Genomic DNA, 17787 nt, shown 5'->3' on the forward strand with positions numbered 1-17787 from the left:
ACTACAGCCTATTTTTACATGCTCTATACTTGATTTCACAAACAGATGGTAAGTGTCCAGTATTTGAATGTTTTAATGAGTTTTTTTTCAGCCTTTTTGTAATTTCATAAACAAGCATAAATAACACTTACATGAAGAAGAATCTCTGCTGAATGTATTTTCTTTTCCTGTTTGGAAAAAAAAAGAGAAAAAGAAAAGGGAAAAAATATTTTAAAGGAAGCAAAATAAGTCAGACATGTTTCAATGCTATAATGCACTGCATGTTCTGCATTTCATCAGTAAAAACTTCTATTTGAAAAGCACCAAGACACTGAATGTAGTACCAATGTCAAAACAGGAGATCATTCTATATAGAACATCACAAGAGATATCCCTCTAAATAGGACAATTACACTGCATTAGTGAAATAAAATACAAATGACATGTAATCTGGATAAAAAAATGAAATAAATAAAAGAACTTTTAACTACATTCCAGCTCAGCGATAACCCCATGGCTCAGTGTATAGGTTGTTCTCCTACCTATGGACATGGGACTTACACCATCACAGTGAAGCAGGACCCTCCTATTCATTTTGGCCCAGCAGGGTTGTTTTCCCAGCAGGGCTCAAGCACTGACTGCATTCAAACCCAGGCTGGGCAGCCACAGCAGCGAAGGTATCCTTCGAGGCTGTGACAATTCTGAGCGACAGAGAACCACAACAGGAAACCCAGTAACTGCTGAAATGGGGAACCTTCCCAACAGGCCCTAACAGCCACCTCCTGCAGCTATGGGACTGCCACCCTGCTGCCACCCACCCAAAGCTTGCTGGCATGCGATTCACATTTCCACCAGCTGAGCTGGGGTCGGTGGATGCTCTTGAAACAGGGTTTAGGGCTGGCACTAAATGGCTTTTTGCTGGTGTAAATCTGGGCACACTGGAAAAAAAAAAAGAAACTAACAGAAATACAGAGGATGCTGCAGGACACCAGCCACAGTTTCAAAGTCATGGACTGGCAGCAGAGCAGCCCTTCCAACAGCAGGTTTTTTGGGAAAAATGAGCAGTGAAGAATGGAATGTTCAATTAATTTCTTCTGTATTACCTCGTGTCAATATTAGCTACTATGTAAGTAATATAAAGTTTACATGCCTTGGGATGTAAACAAAGCTCACACAAATCAATTAAATCCATGGAACTACAACAGCTGAGGGTTCAATTAAATAGGCATGTATGAAAGAAATTCAACAAATACCAAATCACTGTATTTTCATCCTCATGCTTTTCTTCCAAGGGCCAAGGACCCAATCGTGCAAGCAGCCCCCCTAGAGTGCCATTAGAATAAATTTTAGTTCTGTGTATAGAGCTCTTACTGGAGCAGATACAGGATTACTTTTAAAATAAATAACCCTGATCCATTCTGGTCATTAAGTTAGTGATGAAAAGAAGTCGAGGACACTAATCCGACTGGGTAATCTATTCAAAGCTTCACTTCTTAAATGATCTACAATTTATTCATATGACCAATCAAATAAACATTACTTACAAAAGACTACAACTACCATGGCTTTCCCATCCATTTTTAAGTGTTGTAATATAGTTTAATTTATAAGAAACGAATCAGCATAATCTTTTCAGAGTTGTTTGCCAGCATGATTAAAACCCCAGGTAGGGCACCACTTCAGAGACTCCCCTTACTGGTGGAACTGGCAGCACTGCCATTGGGGCATTGGTGCAACATTGCCCCACTGCCCACTGGGACAAAAATATGGGGCACTGGAAAACATAGAAGGGACAAAATTAAAATAATAGGGGGTTGCTGCTAAGCCTTGATGCGCATTGATGAAAATCCTAGGAATATCACTGTCTGGAAAGTGCCCAAGAGTCTCTTTGGAAACATCCAGCCCATAGGACCTGGCTGGAAGCCACTAAGATACACTAAGAATATTGATTTTAAAAAACCCTCACTGAAATATTAGCAATGATTAGCTGTAGGACAAGATCCTCACCAAGGCTTTACAAACAGAACTCCACTCAGGTATGGGAGGTTTCCCAAGCACTCTGCAGCAAGAGCCAGCCAACCTAAAGTGTCTTCCTAGTTTTCCAGGACACTGTGGCACCTCTTTTCTGCCAGCATTTCACACCGACTGAAGTCTCCTGCCATTGCCCCAACATTTCACCTCTGACATGAAAGCTCCAGGCAACCCACACAAAAGCTCCACATTTGAAACTACCAATGAAGAGCCGTATGCCAAATTTTGTTTCCGGTTACAGAAAAAGAAAATAAAACAGAAGTCTGTAGCATTTGAAAGACTGCAAACCAAGATTCCTTAAGCAAACAAACCAAATGCCCCAGGATTTCGATGCAGCACCCCTGAGTACGCATCCACCTTCTCAGGGCCTAAAGGAATCACTGTGCCACCTGCGACCTCCTGCTTTTTAGCAAGTATGACAGAAAGGAGCCCTGACAGCGCAGGTGAAAGGAGCAGGTTCATCAGTGTCAGCAAGAAGTGGCCGCGGGCCGGGGTGCCCGGGCAGCCCCAGGCAGGGAAAGGTGTCTGCCTGCCGCCCTCCAGTGGGAACTGCGCTGGGCACCCAGGCAGGAGAGGTGGGAAGGGGAAAGGACAGAGGTGAAAGGCAAATAAACAGAAAAAAGACAAAAAGAGAACATGCAAAGCATGTTCTGTTACCTAAGAGACAGCTGAAGGGGAAACAGGAAGATACTATCTCTGAAAGTACCAAAAATAAAGTTTCCAATGTCAGTTTAACCAGGGCAGCACAGACATCCTCCTTCCTCACTCGTGCTTCAGACTTGGCTTGGTCCGGGCAAGGGACGCTGTCACTGTCACGCTGCTGGCTGCCTCAGCTGCTCACACATTTTGCTTAAAAAAAACCCCAATAACCTTCAAGGAAACCTTTCCGTAACACTTGTGGCAAAGGTAGGCAGTGCCAGAAAGCAGTCAGCTCGGCTGAACACAGACCCAGAGGTAAACACCCGGCTGTCAACAACCATCAGAGTTCTCACCAAAGCCTCGCCCATCAAAATTCCACAGCAGCAGGTTTTAACGGGCTGATTTACCCTCAAACCTAAAGCCATAAAATCTAAACCGGTAGCAACTGTCACCCGAGCCCTGAATTACACAGCTGATGACATGGGTCCCTGTCAGGACTGCCTTGCTGTTTTGCTAGTCCAAAACTCAAAACATTTTCACATGCAAGCAATAAAAAAAATGCAGTTACCAAAATAGCACTATCAACGTAACCAGCTCCTCTCGGCACATTTTCTTAATGCCTTTCCCAATACGGTTAAAAAACACAGGAACTCATCAAAAACCTCCATCTTTACACCTTGGCACAAACTGTGCTGGAATAAGTGTGGCGTTGTATTTCTTGGTGTTTATCTGGGTCCTCTCCCACTACTTTTTCCTGTTTTTTATTTTCATCCGAGCTTCCCTTTAAACATAGCTCTTATTAAACAGCAGAAATCAGCTTCTACAATTTCTAAATACCAAGTTTTGCCACTCTTGGAGCTGCCTAAGAACAACACAGCTTGCCTTCAGCGTCATAAATAACACATACTCTGCACATTTCTTCGCCTGGGTGAAATAAATTCTCCCATGCTCTTATATGGAAACCTTGTGAGTCCTCCCACATACCTCCTGCTATAATACCAGGCAGCAATGGGCATTCATTATCTTAAAGCCAGTGGGTGAATTTTGGATCCAAGTTACCCCCAGACGAACCTAGAATTATCACCTCTTCGCACCATGCTGAGCTTGGTAACATGCCCTGTGTAGTCCCTGTATTTATTTCCAAGCCCCATCACTACTTTAATTTCAGCACATCAAGAACCCATAAAATAAAAGGAAAATGAGGGGAATAAAAAAGAAAATGAGGGAAATCACAAGAAAGCAGCAGCAGCGGTATTACCCACCAGGTAGGCCCATTAGCATAAGATGTAGCATTGCCTGTACCAGTCTCTTCACTCGAGGTTAGCGCACGGCAGATAGAGAAAGCACAGTGGGGAGGGGTGGCAGATAAAATGGGCAAAAATAGCCGGGGAGAGAAGCGTGCGCCGTCGATGTGCTGGAGGGCCGCCAACGGGGAATGGCTGAGAACCTTATCGCCAAAAAAAGTTAACACAAGGTGTGGGGGGGTGTGGGGTAAACAACCTCTGGGGAGGAAAAACACCGCGGAGGTAATGCGAGAGCTGGGGAAGAGGGGGCTTTAAGGAGAAGGATGAAATAATACATAAATGGAAGGTGGCGGGGGGGGGGAAGGGAAAGCGCACCCGAGGGCACCCCGAGTCGAGGCGGACAAAGGGATGCCGCCGCCACCGGCCCGGCTCGGTTCGGCTGCGCTGGGCGCGGAGCGGCCGCCCCTTTGTTCGCCGCGGCTGCGAGGGGCGATCCGCGCCGCTCCGCCACCGCCACCGCCACCACCGCAGCGGCGGCAGCGGCGGCGACAGCAGCAGCGGCAGCGACAGCAGCCCCAGCGCCCGCCCGCCCTCCCGCCCGGGAGGTGCCGGTACCTGTACCTGTGTCCGCTGGCCGCGGTGCCTGCGCGCCGCTGCGCCCCTGCGGCGCGTCCGGCGGAGCGGTGCGGCGCGACTAGCAGCGCCGAGCAGGAGGAAACGGTAATTTATAAGCGCTTTCTTCCTGACCTCTCGTGTCTGTTGTCTAATGAGGGAGCTTTGAGCATCACCCATCCTGCTGAGTGGAAAAACACCGGCACGGCCTCTTCTTTGCTGGGGAGGGGGGAGCCTAAAGGAAGGGGTGTGGGGGAGGAGGGGCCATGCCGCAGACACGGCGGCGGAGCCCGGGCTGGCAGGCGGCCGCGGGCCGGCGGGGAGGGGCGGGCGGGTGCGGGGCAGCGGCCGCCGCCTCGGGGGGGCCGCCCGGGCCGCCCGCCCTCCCCCGCGGGCAGCGGGAGCGGAGCGGGGCCGCCCCGAGCCGGCCCGAGGGACCCGGCCCGCCGAGCGAGGGCTCCCAGCCGCTGAGCTCGTCTCGGTAGTTCTCATTTTCGAACATTTTTTTTTTTAATCGTTATTTTTTCATCTTTACACAAAGAGTGTCCTTCTTACAGAAAAAGCATCCCACGACGCTGTCACCGGCGCTGCCCGTCCCTGCTTCTGGGCCCTGGCTTTGCTGCTCCGCTTTTCTCTCCGGCCCCCCGGCGGACTGGACCCGGTGCCGCTCTGCCAGGCTTTGGGGACAGGTTTGGTCCCGGAGCCGTCTGCTGCTGGAGGAGGCAACACGGGAGCGTGCTCTGGCAGGTGCCTGGGAGGCTGGCATGTCCCTGCTCTGCCCTGCCGCCTGCCTAAAGCGCGATCCCCGGCACCGGAAAGTCCCGGTGGCAGCGGGAGAACAAAGTACGGCCGGGGCGATCGGCGGGGAAAACGAGCAGGGCAACGTTCTGTTTTGCCTCGGGTTTCACAGAACCGAAAGCCGGTCCTCTTCCCCTGCGGGCGAACGGGTATATGACTCAAATACGTCCTTGCTCTCCTGCCTGCATCCCCCTGGTTCTCTTGATGAAAGGATACAGCAGCAGTGTCTCGGCATTTTCATATAACCACTGCTGAAGACTTAGTAAGAGCCACTGTACTGCAAAATACCATTTGCATTGTGGGGGTACAGTTGAGGTGAAAAGGAGATTTTGGGCCATCTGTGTTTCACAGAAGTCCCACGGTGCTAACCTTGCACTGGGTACAGGAGGGATGGACCGAAGGAGAGTGAATAGCTCCCATGCCTCTGCTCTCTAGGTTTTCCCGAATACAAGATGCTACCTTTCTACACCACAAACGAGGACAGCAGTTACTGGAGAACCAGCTCCGGGGCCCATAACCTATAGGCTGCTGGGGGGATCAAATTCCATCACAGCAGCCTCCAGAGAGATCTCAGAAAAGGCTGATTTCCTTAGCTAGTTCTTGCAAAAGCTGCACCATTCTGCACGCCTTTTGATGGCAATACAGGATGCTAAAAACCCTGTGCCACAGTCACACAGCCGATTTTCCCTTACTCCAGTCCATTCTGTGATTTTCCATATCCGAGCTGATTTGGAACGTGAGTAGGTTTTTAGAAGAAAACCAGATAGAGATAGTATATACACAGCTAATTGATGACATATCTCCACTGAACAGCCTCGTTTAAACTCGAAGGATGAAGTCCGTGCTGCCACCTACGTCTTCTGATTCAGGTTTCTTGTGTACTGCAACTTTGATTCGTAGGCATCCTTTGCAGGAGGCGGCTCACATTTTGTGAGGCTCCACGAGGGACCACAAACAGGCGGCTCTGGCTGCACTAAGCAGTGAAGCAAAAGGTTTCTCACCGGCTCAGCCGCTTGTTTGGTTGCAGTGAGGATGCCTAGATGCAGATTAGGAGCCAGCAGTCACATCAGTGAAATGTAAGTAGTGGCTGGAGCCTTGTCTGTGTGAAGGATCCTGCCAGCACAGCTGTACCACTGACAGCAGTGGAATATTTTGCTCTAGTTCTCTAGAGGAATCAGTCTGTATTTTGTCTCTTGCTCTCTTCTTCTGTTGCTCCTCACTCATTAAAAGTGAGCCGCACAAAGCATATGGTTGTTCTATATGTTTAAACATAAAATGTTTGGGGTAAAAGACCAACAGCCAAAGCTGTTTTGAAGTCAGAGGCAGTACCTGGAACCAATAATAATAATAATAATAATAATAATAATAATAATAATAATAATAATAATAATAATAATAATAATGCCCTTTTGTGTCATAAATGTGCACATTGCTATTTGCTATTTCATTATGAGACAGCACAACTTCTGAGAATGTGCCTGATGAATATTTGAGTGAACTCTGCCTCCAGCTGCAGTGGTGCACGGCAGCACTAATGCTTCTGGCTTTTCCACTCTCTTATGTAACCAAAATCACAAGTTAGAGCCCAAATTACAAAGCATAAGCATGTGTATAATATTAAGCATACAAATGGTGCCTGACATTACTATTCTTTTCATGTAGGTCTGTTTTCAATCTGTTAGAATTTTTGCTTCTGCAACTTTATTGATTTCAGTGTCTGCTGATGCAGTTTGTAACGCAGTCAAGCCTAACCCCTTAAAAACCCCACTGTGAAGACATTTACCCAAACCTAACTAAGGCCAAAATCACTCTGGCTACAGGTAGGTGGAGTCCAAATGACTTTTATACCTCGAGTGTATCCTGTATCAAGATGCTGTAGCCAGCAGAACACCATATCCCTGTGGCTGCTTTGGCAAGCAGTCAGAGTGGCAGGTTTCTGCACCCCAGCCCAAAGGAAGGGTTTGCCATCACCTTCCTTTGAGTTTTCCCTCTCTCTCAGAGACTATTTTTGCCATTACCATGCTGATGTACTTGCTGGAGTTTTAAGGTGTTGGATGCTGATACAGCGAGTGCCTCTTGTATCTGTTTAATCCGATAACAACTCTTTTTTAATCTCTACGTCTGGGTCACAGGGTTTAAAAAAGACACTGGGCCAAATCCCCAGCTTGGCTACAATGTGTGGAAATCTACTGAGATGGCATGAAAGTCAGGAGAGATTCACTGTATTTGCACACGGGTGGAGAGGTCTTGAGGGGCAGGGATGTGACTGCCAGATTTCAGAAGGATGAATATTAACCCAAGGGTATGGCAGAGCTAATTCAGGTTTCCACAAGGTGAGGTGGAGGGAGGGCATTACACCTGGACCTAAAATACGCTCATCATCAAATTCTCATTAATTTTTAAATGGTAACCTATTTAATATTTCTTAATTTTTCAGGAGAATCCCTGTTTTCATTATTTGGCTGCTGCAGGGAACATGATGTTTCATGGACTCAGGACCAAGATGGGTCATGGACAAAGAGGAGATTTTGCAGGGATTGGGAAGATTTTACAAATAAACATTAAAATTAAAAAAAACAAAGTTCATCCAGGCATGAAGTCCAGCAGAAATGTAGGAGAGAAATGGACATCATTGTCTGTAAAGGATTGTGTAAGCAAGAATGGCAAAAAGATGGTCTGAATAAATCCATTGCACTAATGATTTTCTATACATGATTTTCCAATACAAAGTTATACTGGGTCAGTCTTTGGGGTTTCCCTGTATAGCAGAGGATCTTGAGTCTGAAAAAGGGAAGCAAATTTTGTAAAGGATTTGCATATCATGGAGTGACTCTGGATTGCAGATTTTAAGCATTACTAAATTGGGGAATAAATTGTTGCTATTGCTGTTACATACCAGGATATCTCACTAATCCAGACAATCCACTAAATTGCTGTAGTTTTAGTCTGTCTTTATTTTAGATTAATTTACAGCCTGGACAGTTAATTTTTCTTAGTTTATCCATGTAAATCATATATAAATAAGGTATCAAACAGAAACAAAAACATGACCTGTGTTTTTGGTACACTCCCCATCATGTGAACCTGCCAGTGATAGAGCTCTGCACCCCGTTTACAAGTCAAACACAAAGGCAGTGAAAAAACACAGGTCTTCTTGAAAAGCAATCAGTTGGCATTAAATTCTCTTGCTTTAATGCTCTGACTGGCCTATTTTGCTTATATTTGAGACTGCCTAGCCATTTTGGGATTGACTGCACTGGTCCTTTCCTTACATCAAGCTAATTACAAATTAACTTAAGGCACTTAGCAGGGCTGAGAGGCTGCACTGGTCCTTTCTGAGTTTGGAAATGCCTGTTACTTTACAGTGGCTGATTCCTAAAGTGAGGAGCAAACACAGAGGGAACCAAACAGCCTGGAATCAAAGTGGTCACACTGGCTTTTGAAAAAAAGTGACTGTCTCAAGTTAACTGAGAGCCAGCTACCTGAAAATAAAAACCTCTCATACATACAAAGGTTTTCACTGGAATTTTCAAGATCTCCTGAGCAATTGAAAATCCTTTAAAGGAATGCACTATAGAATGAAAAATGTAAGTATTATTAAAGAATGTCTCTGAACTGAAAGCCAGCCAGTTTCATAAAAATGAGCTAAAAAAGCAATAACAGGTAGTCTGTCTCCTGCTGGATGCTGTATGAACCGTATGGTTTGTATTTTGGAAGTCACTCTAAAACAATGGTTTTTCTTCACTATTGCTGATGGGAAGAACAGTAGAAGAACCATGTATAAATGAGATTAAAGTAATCTAATTAAAAAATAAACAATGTACTTTCATCTTCAATTCACATCCAGTCATTTGGGATCTAACTTAAAAAAAAAAAAAGATAAAAATTCAGAAATTCAGAAAGGACTTTGAAAGACAACTGTTTCCCTTTAAGATTAATGATAATCATACTTGTGTGTTCAAGGGAGAATAGATCCAGGGTTATGTAACAGGATAAAGAAACAAAATCCTTTTTCCTTAAATTAAAATAGGCAGTATGTGTGTGAATTTTAGTCAATCACTGAAAATTCAGGAAACCCATTTTCTTTCCCAACTGCATTCCACATGCTAAAGTTGACGTCTTCTAATTCTTAAATAGAATCACAATAATTAAAGACAAAAAAGCTTTGTTTGTTGCATTTGACCCCACTTTGCCAATAGAGGAAGGTTCCCTAGGGAAAAGTCTGTGGCACTTGCCCTGTGCAACAATCCAAATATGCACTCATCTTTTTATTTTATATGTCATTAGCAAATCCAATTATTGCACTTCCCAGTTGTTGTTTGTTTCTTTCTTTTTAATCTGATTACTTAGTACTAGATATATGATAACTTATCTCTTTTTATAATTCTTTTTGCCTGAACTATTACATAACATTTGTTATAAAATCTTGCAATGCCTGCCTAAATTTGCCAGAAACAGGACAAGATCAGCAGGTAACTGATTTTTTTGATGTTGGCATTATTCTTTGCTGGCCCAATCATATACAATTTATTAAACAAACCACCCAAGTAAATAATTTCCTACCATAGAACCTCTCTTTTCCACTTCTGTATTTTACAGAAGCACTCATACCAGAATTTCTGCATCAGAATTTTGACACATAAAATTCCTCTATCACATGAGTTCAATTTTCCAAAAGAAGGTAATGGTAGCATTAATAACCAAGGTATAAGCTCTGAAAAGGCTAAGTCACTGATTATACTTGCTGAAAATAAAAAAAAAAAAGAAAAAAAAAAAAAAGAAAAAGACATCTTGTAGGATCTAATTCTGGAGTCATTGTTTGACACAACGCAGAGCAGTTGGGATTTGCAAAGAAAGGCTTTGCTGAGCTCAGGTGATGTTCACTCGTGCATGGGAAAAGCTCGTGTGAGCTTTGCTGAGCGACTCCGAGCTTTGTCTGCAGACCAAAACAAACGCTGCAAATGTTGACCCATCCTTGCACATGTCCACACTCAATGTTTTCAGTCTTGAAAGCAAAGCTCCACATCTGGGCAGTTTAAGTGATGTTCCTTCACTGGACCAAGTCCTCTGTTAGCACTGCTCCAGTAGCACAAGGTGTGCTTGGAGATGATGCACTCGGTGAATATGCCTCTTTCCCTGCTAGTAACACACCTGCCATGCTGCAGATAAATATTCTGCTGCTGCATGGCCTGCACAACATGTCCTGCCAAGTCAAGATTGTTGAATGGGAGCAGAAAAGTTGATATGGAATCTGGGAAGCCACAGGAGATGTGAGTTGGGAGACAGGAAAGGAGTTGTGGCAGACCCACTGTGAAAGCAATAAAAGGTCAACAGAGTCTGAGGCTGCTCTGCAGAACCACTTCCATTTCCATTTGGAGCTGATTATTGAGCTGGGCAGTGTTGGTCTAAGCACATCCCAGGTGACAGTAGACATCACAGTGGAAAATAGTCAAAAAATGTACGGTGGAGGCAGTTGAGCCTTCATGACTTACACAATGGCTCCAGAAAACTGATGGATTAAACTCACCAAAGAAGAAGAAGAGTGATCACTTGAGTGAATTCATACATGCTCATATTTCATTCTGTTTGCTTATGGGTCCCTCTGCTCCCTTCCCTCTCAAAGTGATGTTGAAACAGTTATGAGGAGTGTATAACTGAAAATTATACACTCCTCATATACTTCATTTATTCTGACAAATTACATTGGAAGATATAGGCAAACACTGGGAGAAAATAATGTAAGAAACAAAACCATTCCCAAATGCATGCTTGTATGAGTTTCAAACAGATGGAATATCTAGCTAAGTGAATTAATGCACTGCAAGCAGAGAAAGAGCTTCAAATGCCTGAGTGTCTAGAAAAAAGAAGAAATTTAAAATGAACCCTGCAAGCTATCCAGCAACCGCTCATCCAGTATCATGATTTTAATTAACATAACTGGAAAGCAAGCATATAATATAAACTTAAAAACACAGTGCTTTGGTTTTCCAGACTACCAGTCCAAACGCAAAACAAATTGCTTGCATGTGGTGGCAGGGAGGCAGAGCTGGGGCGGGAGTGCTGCTCCAGCCCGGCCGAGTGCCGCAGCAGCATCCGCGCGCTGCCCGCGGAGCGCGGCCTGGCACGGCCCTGCCCGCCCTGCCCTGGCACAGCCCGGCCACAAACACTCGAAGCATTCCCGCGTGCTCCAAGGAGATGCCTGGGCTTCCACCTCTGCTGGCAGCACGTCTCCGTGTAGCAGTATCACTGAGGGGACGCCAGCGGCTCCCAGCCGTGGGTGACCTTGATCCTGCCCAAGCAGTTACCTTTTCTGGACCTTTGGCATGCTCCCAAGTGATCTTTCAGCCGGAATCTCCGTGGCCTAAAATAAATTCAGCAATATTCACCGTGGCATCCCTGTACTTCTCTTCTGGGATACCTGATGCTTATGTCCCAACCTGGGCAGAGACTTGTTTTGTAAAGTTTATCTGGGTGCTGCAATACTACCAACCCAGCAGTGCATCTTTGCAGAGAGCAATTCCTGCCTGTCTGTCCCAGCCAGAGCAATCCTACTTAGTTGTCTGTACATGAGAAGGTTGGGAAAGGGGAGAGGGTGGAATAGGCTCAGCACGAATCACAAACTATCCAGACCTGGGCCTCTAAATCTCTTTGGTCAATGTTAGTCAGCTCTGACTTGTATCAAAGCCCAATATTATCACGTATTATTAAAGGTGCCACAAATGGTTAATATATTGTCAACAGTTGGTCACAAGCTGCCTGTAGCACTGAGCAATTGTCTCTTACTCTCTGTGTCAGCCAAAGTCCTCAAATTTTCTCCTTTTTATTTCTGCAAGTCTGTCTGTTGGGCTTATGAACTTCATGGAGAGAAGTGTGAAAACCTCCCCCTATACTTCCATATTTCCTTGGGAAACACATTCCAGCAAACTGTGGAGCAGCCAAAGTGTGTTTGGGATGCCCTAGGCATTCACAAAGACACCCTTGACCCCTGCTGCCCCATAGCAAGGGCTGCTGGAGGCCGTTGGCATCCTGGAAGAGCTGCATGGCCAGGCTGGGCTGTGGCAGTGACCAGGCATCATCACAGCAGGGCCTGGGACTGCCTGGTGGCAGAGCTGAAGAAGTCATGGAGCAGAGGCACACACAGTGGAGGGTGTGGTGGACCCCAGGAGCTTTTCCATCCAGTGCCTCTGGAGGACCTGTGAAAATGTGTGGAGAGTGGTACGGCATCTATCGGGCACATCCCCTGGCCTGCTGGAGCTCAGGACACAGGCACCATCTCCAGCCAGAGCAGAGGACGCTGCCACATGGCCACTCCACCTGGCTTCAGGTTTCTCCTCAAGCTGAATTCGTGCCACCCCAGAAGTCTTTACATGTGTCACTGCCTGAATTTTGCATCCCTACTGGGAGACTAAGCTCCCAGTTCTCCCAGTAAGATACAGGTTAAATACAGGTCATGTTTCTGCTGTTTTCCACCAGCAAAACAGCTGTTTGCTCTAAACATGAAGATATTTTTGTAAGAGCAAAAGCATGAATTATTTCAAACTTGCCTCAGGATGAATTTTCAAGGGTACTGCAGAGACTGTTTCCACAACAAAATGGGAACTCTTTTCCTACTGAATTGTTCATGTTACTTTCATGAATGCTAGAAAAGAGGCTGGCTTTTTTAAAATGTCAGCAGATACCTGGAACAGGAATTTGTTTCTGTAAATCCTTTGGAAACTATTGCTGTTGATGTTGTCTAATCTGACCAAAAGTTCAATTTGTCAATTTTTATTAAGCCTTGCTGTCAGGTATAGGCAATTAGCTTAACAAAATATCAGATAGGATCTCTGCTGTGTTTGCAATGCCTGTTGCTCTGATCCTTACCTGGTGGGAAATGGCTTTGGAGGAGCATAGCCACATCTATGTAGCTGTTTACATCACATTTCTGACAGAGCTCCACCCTGCTTTCCCCATTTGTACTTTGTTTTTCATGAATAAAGGTCATGGCATTGGCATCACAAAAAAATATTGTTGCTGTAGAAGGAATTCAGCTATCCCCTCTGGGTAATAAACAATAATGCACTCCAAGGCTGGCAGGGCAGCAATCAGAGATGAAGAGAAGGCCAAGATCCATTGAGATCTCTGCAGACCTCCAGCATCCCACAAGTCAGCTGTCTCCCTGCCTGTGCTGAGCTGCTGCAGATTCTGCATAGTGTCTAATATTCTGCCCAGTCTAGATTTAGGCACTCCCCAGCTGTTGGCAGTGGGTCTGTTGTGGGTACCTGCCTCCCAGCCAGTCACACTACTGGAATTTGCTGCCTAATAGTCAAAGGACATTTTCTCTGCAACAATGTCCTACATTAGCCCAACACTCCCTGTGTGTGTTGGTGCCTGGGGACATGGTTACCAGATGTAGTTGCCAACCACTGGTTGCCCCTGCTCTGGAGTGCTCTCCAAGGAGGTGCTGTGGCCAGGGCACGTTGTTTAGTCTGCTGCTTGTGTGGGACTCTGACCCCGCTGTAGCCCAGATACACAATGCATCATTTTAGCCATGTTGTATCTAGATCAGGGAATAAATGTATAGAAACTACATCCCTTGATTCAGCTATAAGGTAAATGAGATCTCTCCTGTGTTTTTGTATTAACATCCACATTGACCTCCGTGTTTGTGCTCATGTCAAAATCACTGCTTGTCTTTTGGCTCAAAAGCCATTCTTCTAATCTTTTGTTATGTGTGAGGCTCTCAAGTTGTCTGGTGTTTTTTTGTCCTTTCAGGCTGCCAGTACTTTCCAGCGAGATGAAATTTTAAATAACTTCAATATTCCAGGAGTAATTTCATCACCAGCGCCTATAGAAACACTCCCTTAAACTTATGGTCCATGGCTTTATGATTCTCTGGGCATGGACCAAAATCTCAGTTGCTCTGAGAATATGAGGGAAAGGAGGAGAAGTTGCTGCATGATTGCTACAGCCAAGGACACACAACAGCCAACAAGCAAAAGCTCAACATCAAAAGCATTGGGAATACTTTTAGCACAAACACTACTCAAACAATTCCCAATTCAGTAGGAAGCATACTGGAGAGAAATCTCCAGGTTAGGCAGACCTTGAACTTTCTTTCCCAGGATCACACCAGCTGAGAAGCAATTAAATTCTACAGAAGTAGTTGGGGGTTTTATTAGTAAAAATGCTAGAGGTGAATTCCTCGCTTTTTCTCAATCAGATATGTTTGAAACACAGAATTGGATGAATAATAATTATTACTAATTTTTACATGGTGCTTTTGCATAATCACAGAAATTATAATTTAGGGAGTACAGATCTTCCTTGTTGCAAAGCCCTCAAGATTTATGTGGTAATAGCCAGAAATCAGATAAAATAGAAGCAATTAATAAAGTATTTAATCATTAAAAATTTTCCAACACCAATAGATTTTGCAAATCACCCAGCAGGTTTTGTACATCCTCTGGCATTTGAAATTTTGTCAATAATGAAAGCTAAATGAATGTTAAATACAAATATAAGGCTTAAAACAATGTCACATGGGTCTCACATGTTAGTGTGCACAAAAATAATATTTGAAGGGAGCTGTTCAAATAAAATCAAAATTGTTTATTATTTTTTTTATAAAGCAATCTCCTCTTGATTATTAACAAGACTAAAAGCTGCCTTAAAGAGATTCTAAGGCCATTATACTCCTATTTTCCCTTAGCATCGACTAAATAGTGGTTGAATTGACATCCCTATTTAATGTTTTCACATCTCTTAGTACTTTGCATTGTATTTCCTCTGTGAAGTTTCCTAACTTCTGCTAACCATGAAGGCCTGGGAGGCCTGCAGAGCACATCCACGCTCTATAGGAAGTGGTTTTGGTGTTGCTCTAGCAACGCCAAATCAGTACTGAGTAAGCAGAGGTGCTGCTCAGCAGAGAAATCACACAAATGTCTGTACATCGTCACTGCTATTAAGAATGGAAGCAGCAGTTACGATGATCAACCCTAATACCCTTCAAGGGAATTGCAATTCTCTCTTTTATTCCTCCCCTATGTTTTAATTTGATATAACTTCTATTCCTGGTGCTGCTTGCTGCAGCACACTCTGCATGACTGGGGAGCCATTCTTTCCTGTGCTCAAAGTGTCCCCAGGCAGGAAGTCAGGTTGGGTAATGAATCCTTTGTGAGTCTGAAGCAATGTAAAGGGAGAAGGAACTCACCCACTGGATAATCCAGGTCCTTTTTTACTTTATACCAGAGCTGACTGCATTTTGGAAGAAAAAAATGAATCCTTTTATATTTTTTTCTCCTTTAATTCACCCTTTTAAAGCATTTGGGGATCATCTGATGAAAAGTCCTAAAGAAACACAAGGCATCCCTGCTACTCGGGTTGCAAAGCTAAAGCTCATGCTCTGAAAAGAGAAGTGTGCTTAGAAAAAAGAGCTTTTGAACACAAAAACAAACAATGGCAATGCATGCTGACAAACACTTTGCCTGCCTGCTGCCATTTACATATTTTTACATATCCATGGAGTACTGCTGAGGGCCTTGGTCACCTTGACCTGTCACCTGACACAAATCTGTTTAAGCTTTCTTCAAAAATTAGTCCCTGCTGCCACTCAGGTATTTTTTGCTGTTGGTTTTGTTTGTTATTCATCTTTGAATTGTTTTCAGTCTGAAAGCATCTTTCTGGTCCCAAAACTGTACAGAATATATCAGACAATCCTCTAGGGGCACTGAAAGAAAATCTAAAACTCCCTCCCCCATGACTCTTACACAGTCAACACATATCCTTTTGATTTTAGACCTTGTTTTAGGTCTACACAAGAAAGGCTTTGACATCTTTAATCGGGTTTGGTGTTTTTTTTTTCCCTTTAGTTTTGATTTCTTCCAGTTTTCTGGATAGATTTCACACAGCTTGCCACCACAGCTCTAGAGGACAATAAAAAAATGTATGGGAACTCCTCCAAAGTACGTGTTTGCAAGGAGTGCTATGCCAGGAACATCATTACCAGAGTCCCAGTAAATAATCCAGAACCAATGCCGTAACTTTTATGTGTACCAGGGGCACTGAAACCCGTGCTGAAATACTTGGCAAGTCTGCCCTTAAACTAGGATATATTGTATTGATATTGGCTGTGATCAACCACAACATTCCTTGGTTTTGAGGTAGTATTTCTGAAGGGGGAGGTTTTGTGATGCCAGTTCTTGTCATATGTTTTCCTGTCTCACCCTATCTCCAAGCCCAGCTAATCTGATGATATCCAACTGTCCTAATGAGCTGCATCTACTTCTAGGCTGAAGCGTTGACAGCTGCTTGTTCTATTGCCAACAAAAACTTCTGAGACAACTGTATCTCATTCCTGCAAGTACGCAAATCGCTTCATTTCTAGCACAAATATGAGATATAATGATATTTTTTTAATTGATCCAGGTTGAAAAAGAGGTGTGTTATAAATGCCATCCAGCACTCAATTATTTCCTCACGTGCAGCTTAATCCCTCAGCTGGAAATGTCTATTGGCTACAGAGAAATCAAGGGCTCATGTCCCTTACAGCAGAGGTACAGTCACATGGACTGAGGTCAGTGAGAAGGACATGTTCCTCCAATTAATGTTGGCATGTGTTTATTTGTATTTTTATACATTGGTAATTCTTCCATTTGCTGTTCTTGGATTCAGAGCTCTTGGCAAGAGCTTCAGCTTGTTCTTATTCACATAGGATTTAATGCACTTATTTCTTCACCACCACCTTGACCATCTCAAGCACATGGGATTTGCCCTCTTTCCCAAGGCTGTTGGACCCACAGACTCATAAACCTTTCCTTCCCCTGGATTGCCTTTGCAAAGCACAGAAACTGGGTTATAGGTAAGACCAGGCTCCCAACAAGCCATTATAAACTACTCACAACCTCTGGAGAGAAAGCTATCTAAAACAGAGATGGAATTTGCAGGAGAAATTTTGTCTTATAGGCAATAACAGACAACAATCCCCAGACAAAGATGGAGAGGAAACACACAGAAACACTGATTTTGATCCAAATGCAGTCAGAAGAAATAGAAGCAACACCTCCAGTGGCAGCTGATCAGGGCAGTTCATCTCCAGGCAGAACTAGTACTTCTCTTTGTATAAAGGAAAACCCATGTCTGCCCTCTGCCCCTCAAAAATTTTATGACTTGCCAGATTCCAGGAATCACAGAAAATACTATTGAGCCAGGGCCAAGGACCAGAAAATCTAGGGAAAGCACATCTAGTCCTGGCAAACTCTTGTAGCAGCCTAGGTCACCACTGTGGCTCCTCCTGTGCCAGCCTTTCACACTGTTTTCCCAGCTGAAGATAGGACCCCTTTCTCCAATTCAGCTTTGCCTCAGTAAGTTACTCACACACATATGAGCTCAAAAACTCAAGACTCTTGCCTAGGATAAGGCTGGAAGGAGGGAGAGTTTGTTATTGTTCTAAGGGCTTTATGTAGGTTTTTTAATTAATTCTTGGGATATGTCAGACAATTTTAAT

General features: G+C 44.3%; 1 protein-coding gene and 1 long non-coding RNA gene across 21 annotated transcripts in view; one reads left to right on the forward strand and one right to left on the reverse strand.

Annotated features, from left to right (window-relative positions):
• The window catches only part of SLC6A6 (solute carrier family 6 member 6), a 93746-nt gene that overhangs the window by 53373 nt on the left and 22586 nt on the right, over positions 1-17787 (reverse strand). For 4 of the 15 annotated variants that reach the window (XM_002198679.6, XM_041718848.2, XM_041718847.2 and 1 more), the window contains exons 1-2: positions 4515-4755; positions 132-167 (exon numbers count right to left, since the gene is read on the reverse strand). The exons of 1 other annotated variant lie outside the window; for it this stretch is intronic. Coding sequence is in view for 3 of the 14 variants with exons in the window: in XM_072935063.1 (XP_072791164.1) it covers positions 132-167; positions 3912-3942 (67 nt within the window). In the remaining 11 variants the exon portion in view is untranslated. Of the gene's footprint in view, positions 1-131; positions 168-3911; positions 4096-4508; positions 4756-17787 lie in introns of those variants that run through there. 10 more of the 15 variants (XM_012572728.5, XM_041718846.2, XM_030283291.4 and 7 more) reach the window with 5 other exon arrangements.
• LOC140684991 (uncharacterized) lies at positions 3674-9139 on the forward strand. Of its 6 annotated transcripts, none has more exons than XR_012058062.1 (3): positions 3674-3914; positions 5063-6379; positions 6966-9139. It is a non-coding gene; the product is annotated as an uncharacterized lncRNA (long non-coding RNA). The 6 variants fall into 6 exon arrangements; XR_012058063.1 differs by lacking the exon at positions 3674-3914 and adding an exon at positions 4105-4123; XR_012058061.1 differs by lacking the exon at positions 3674-3914 and adding an exon at positions 4121-4175.

Source organism: Taeniopygia guttata, chromosome 12 (assembly GCF_048771995.1).
Source record: "Taeniopygia guttata chromosome 12, bTaeGut7.mat, whole genome shotgun sequence".
NCBI classification, from domain to species: Eukaryota; Metazoa; Chordata; class Aves; order Passeriformes; family Estrildidae; genus Taeniopygia; species Taeniopygia guttata.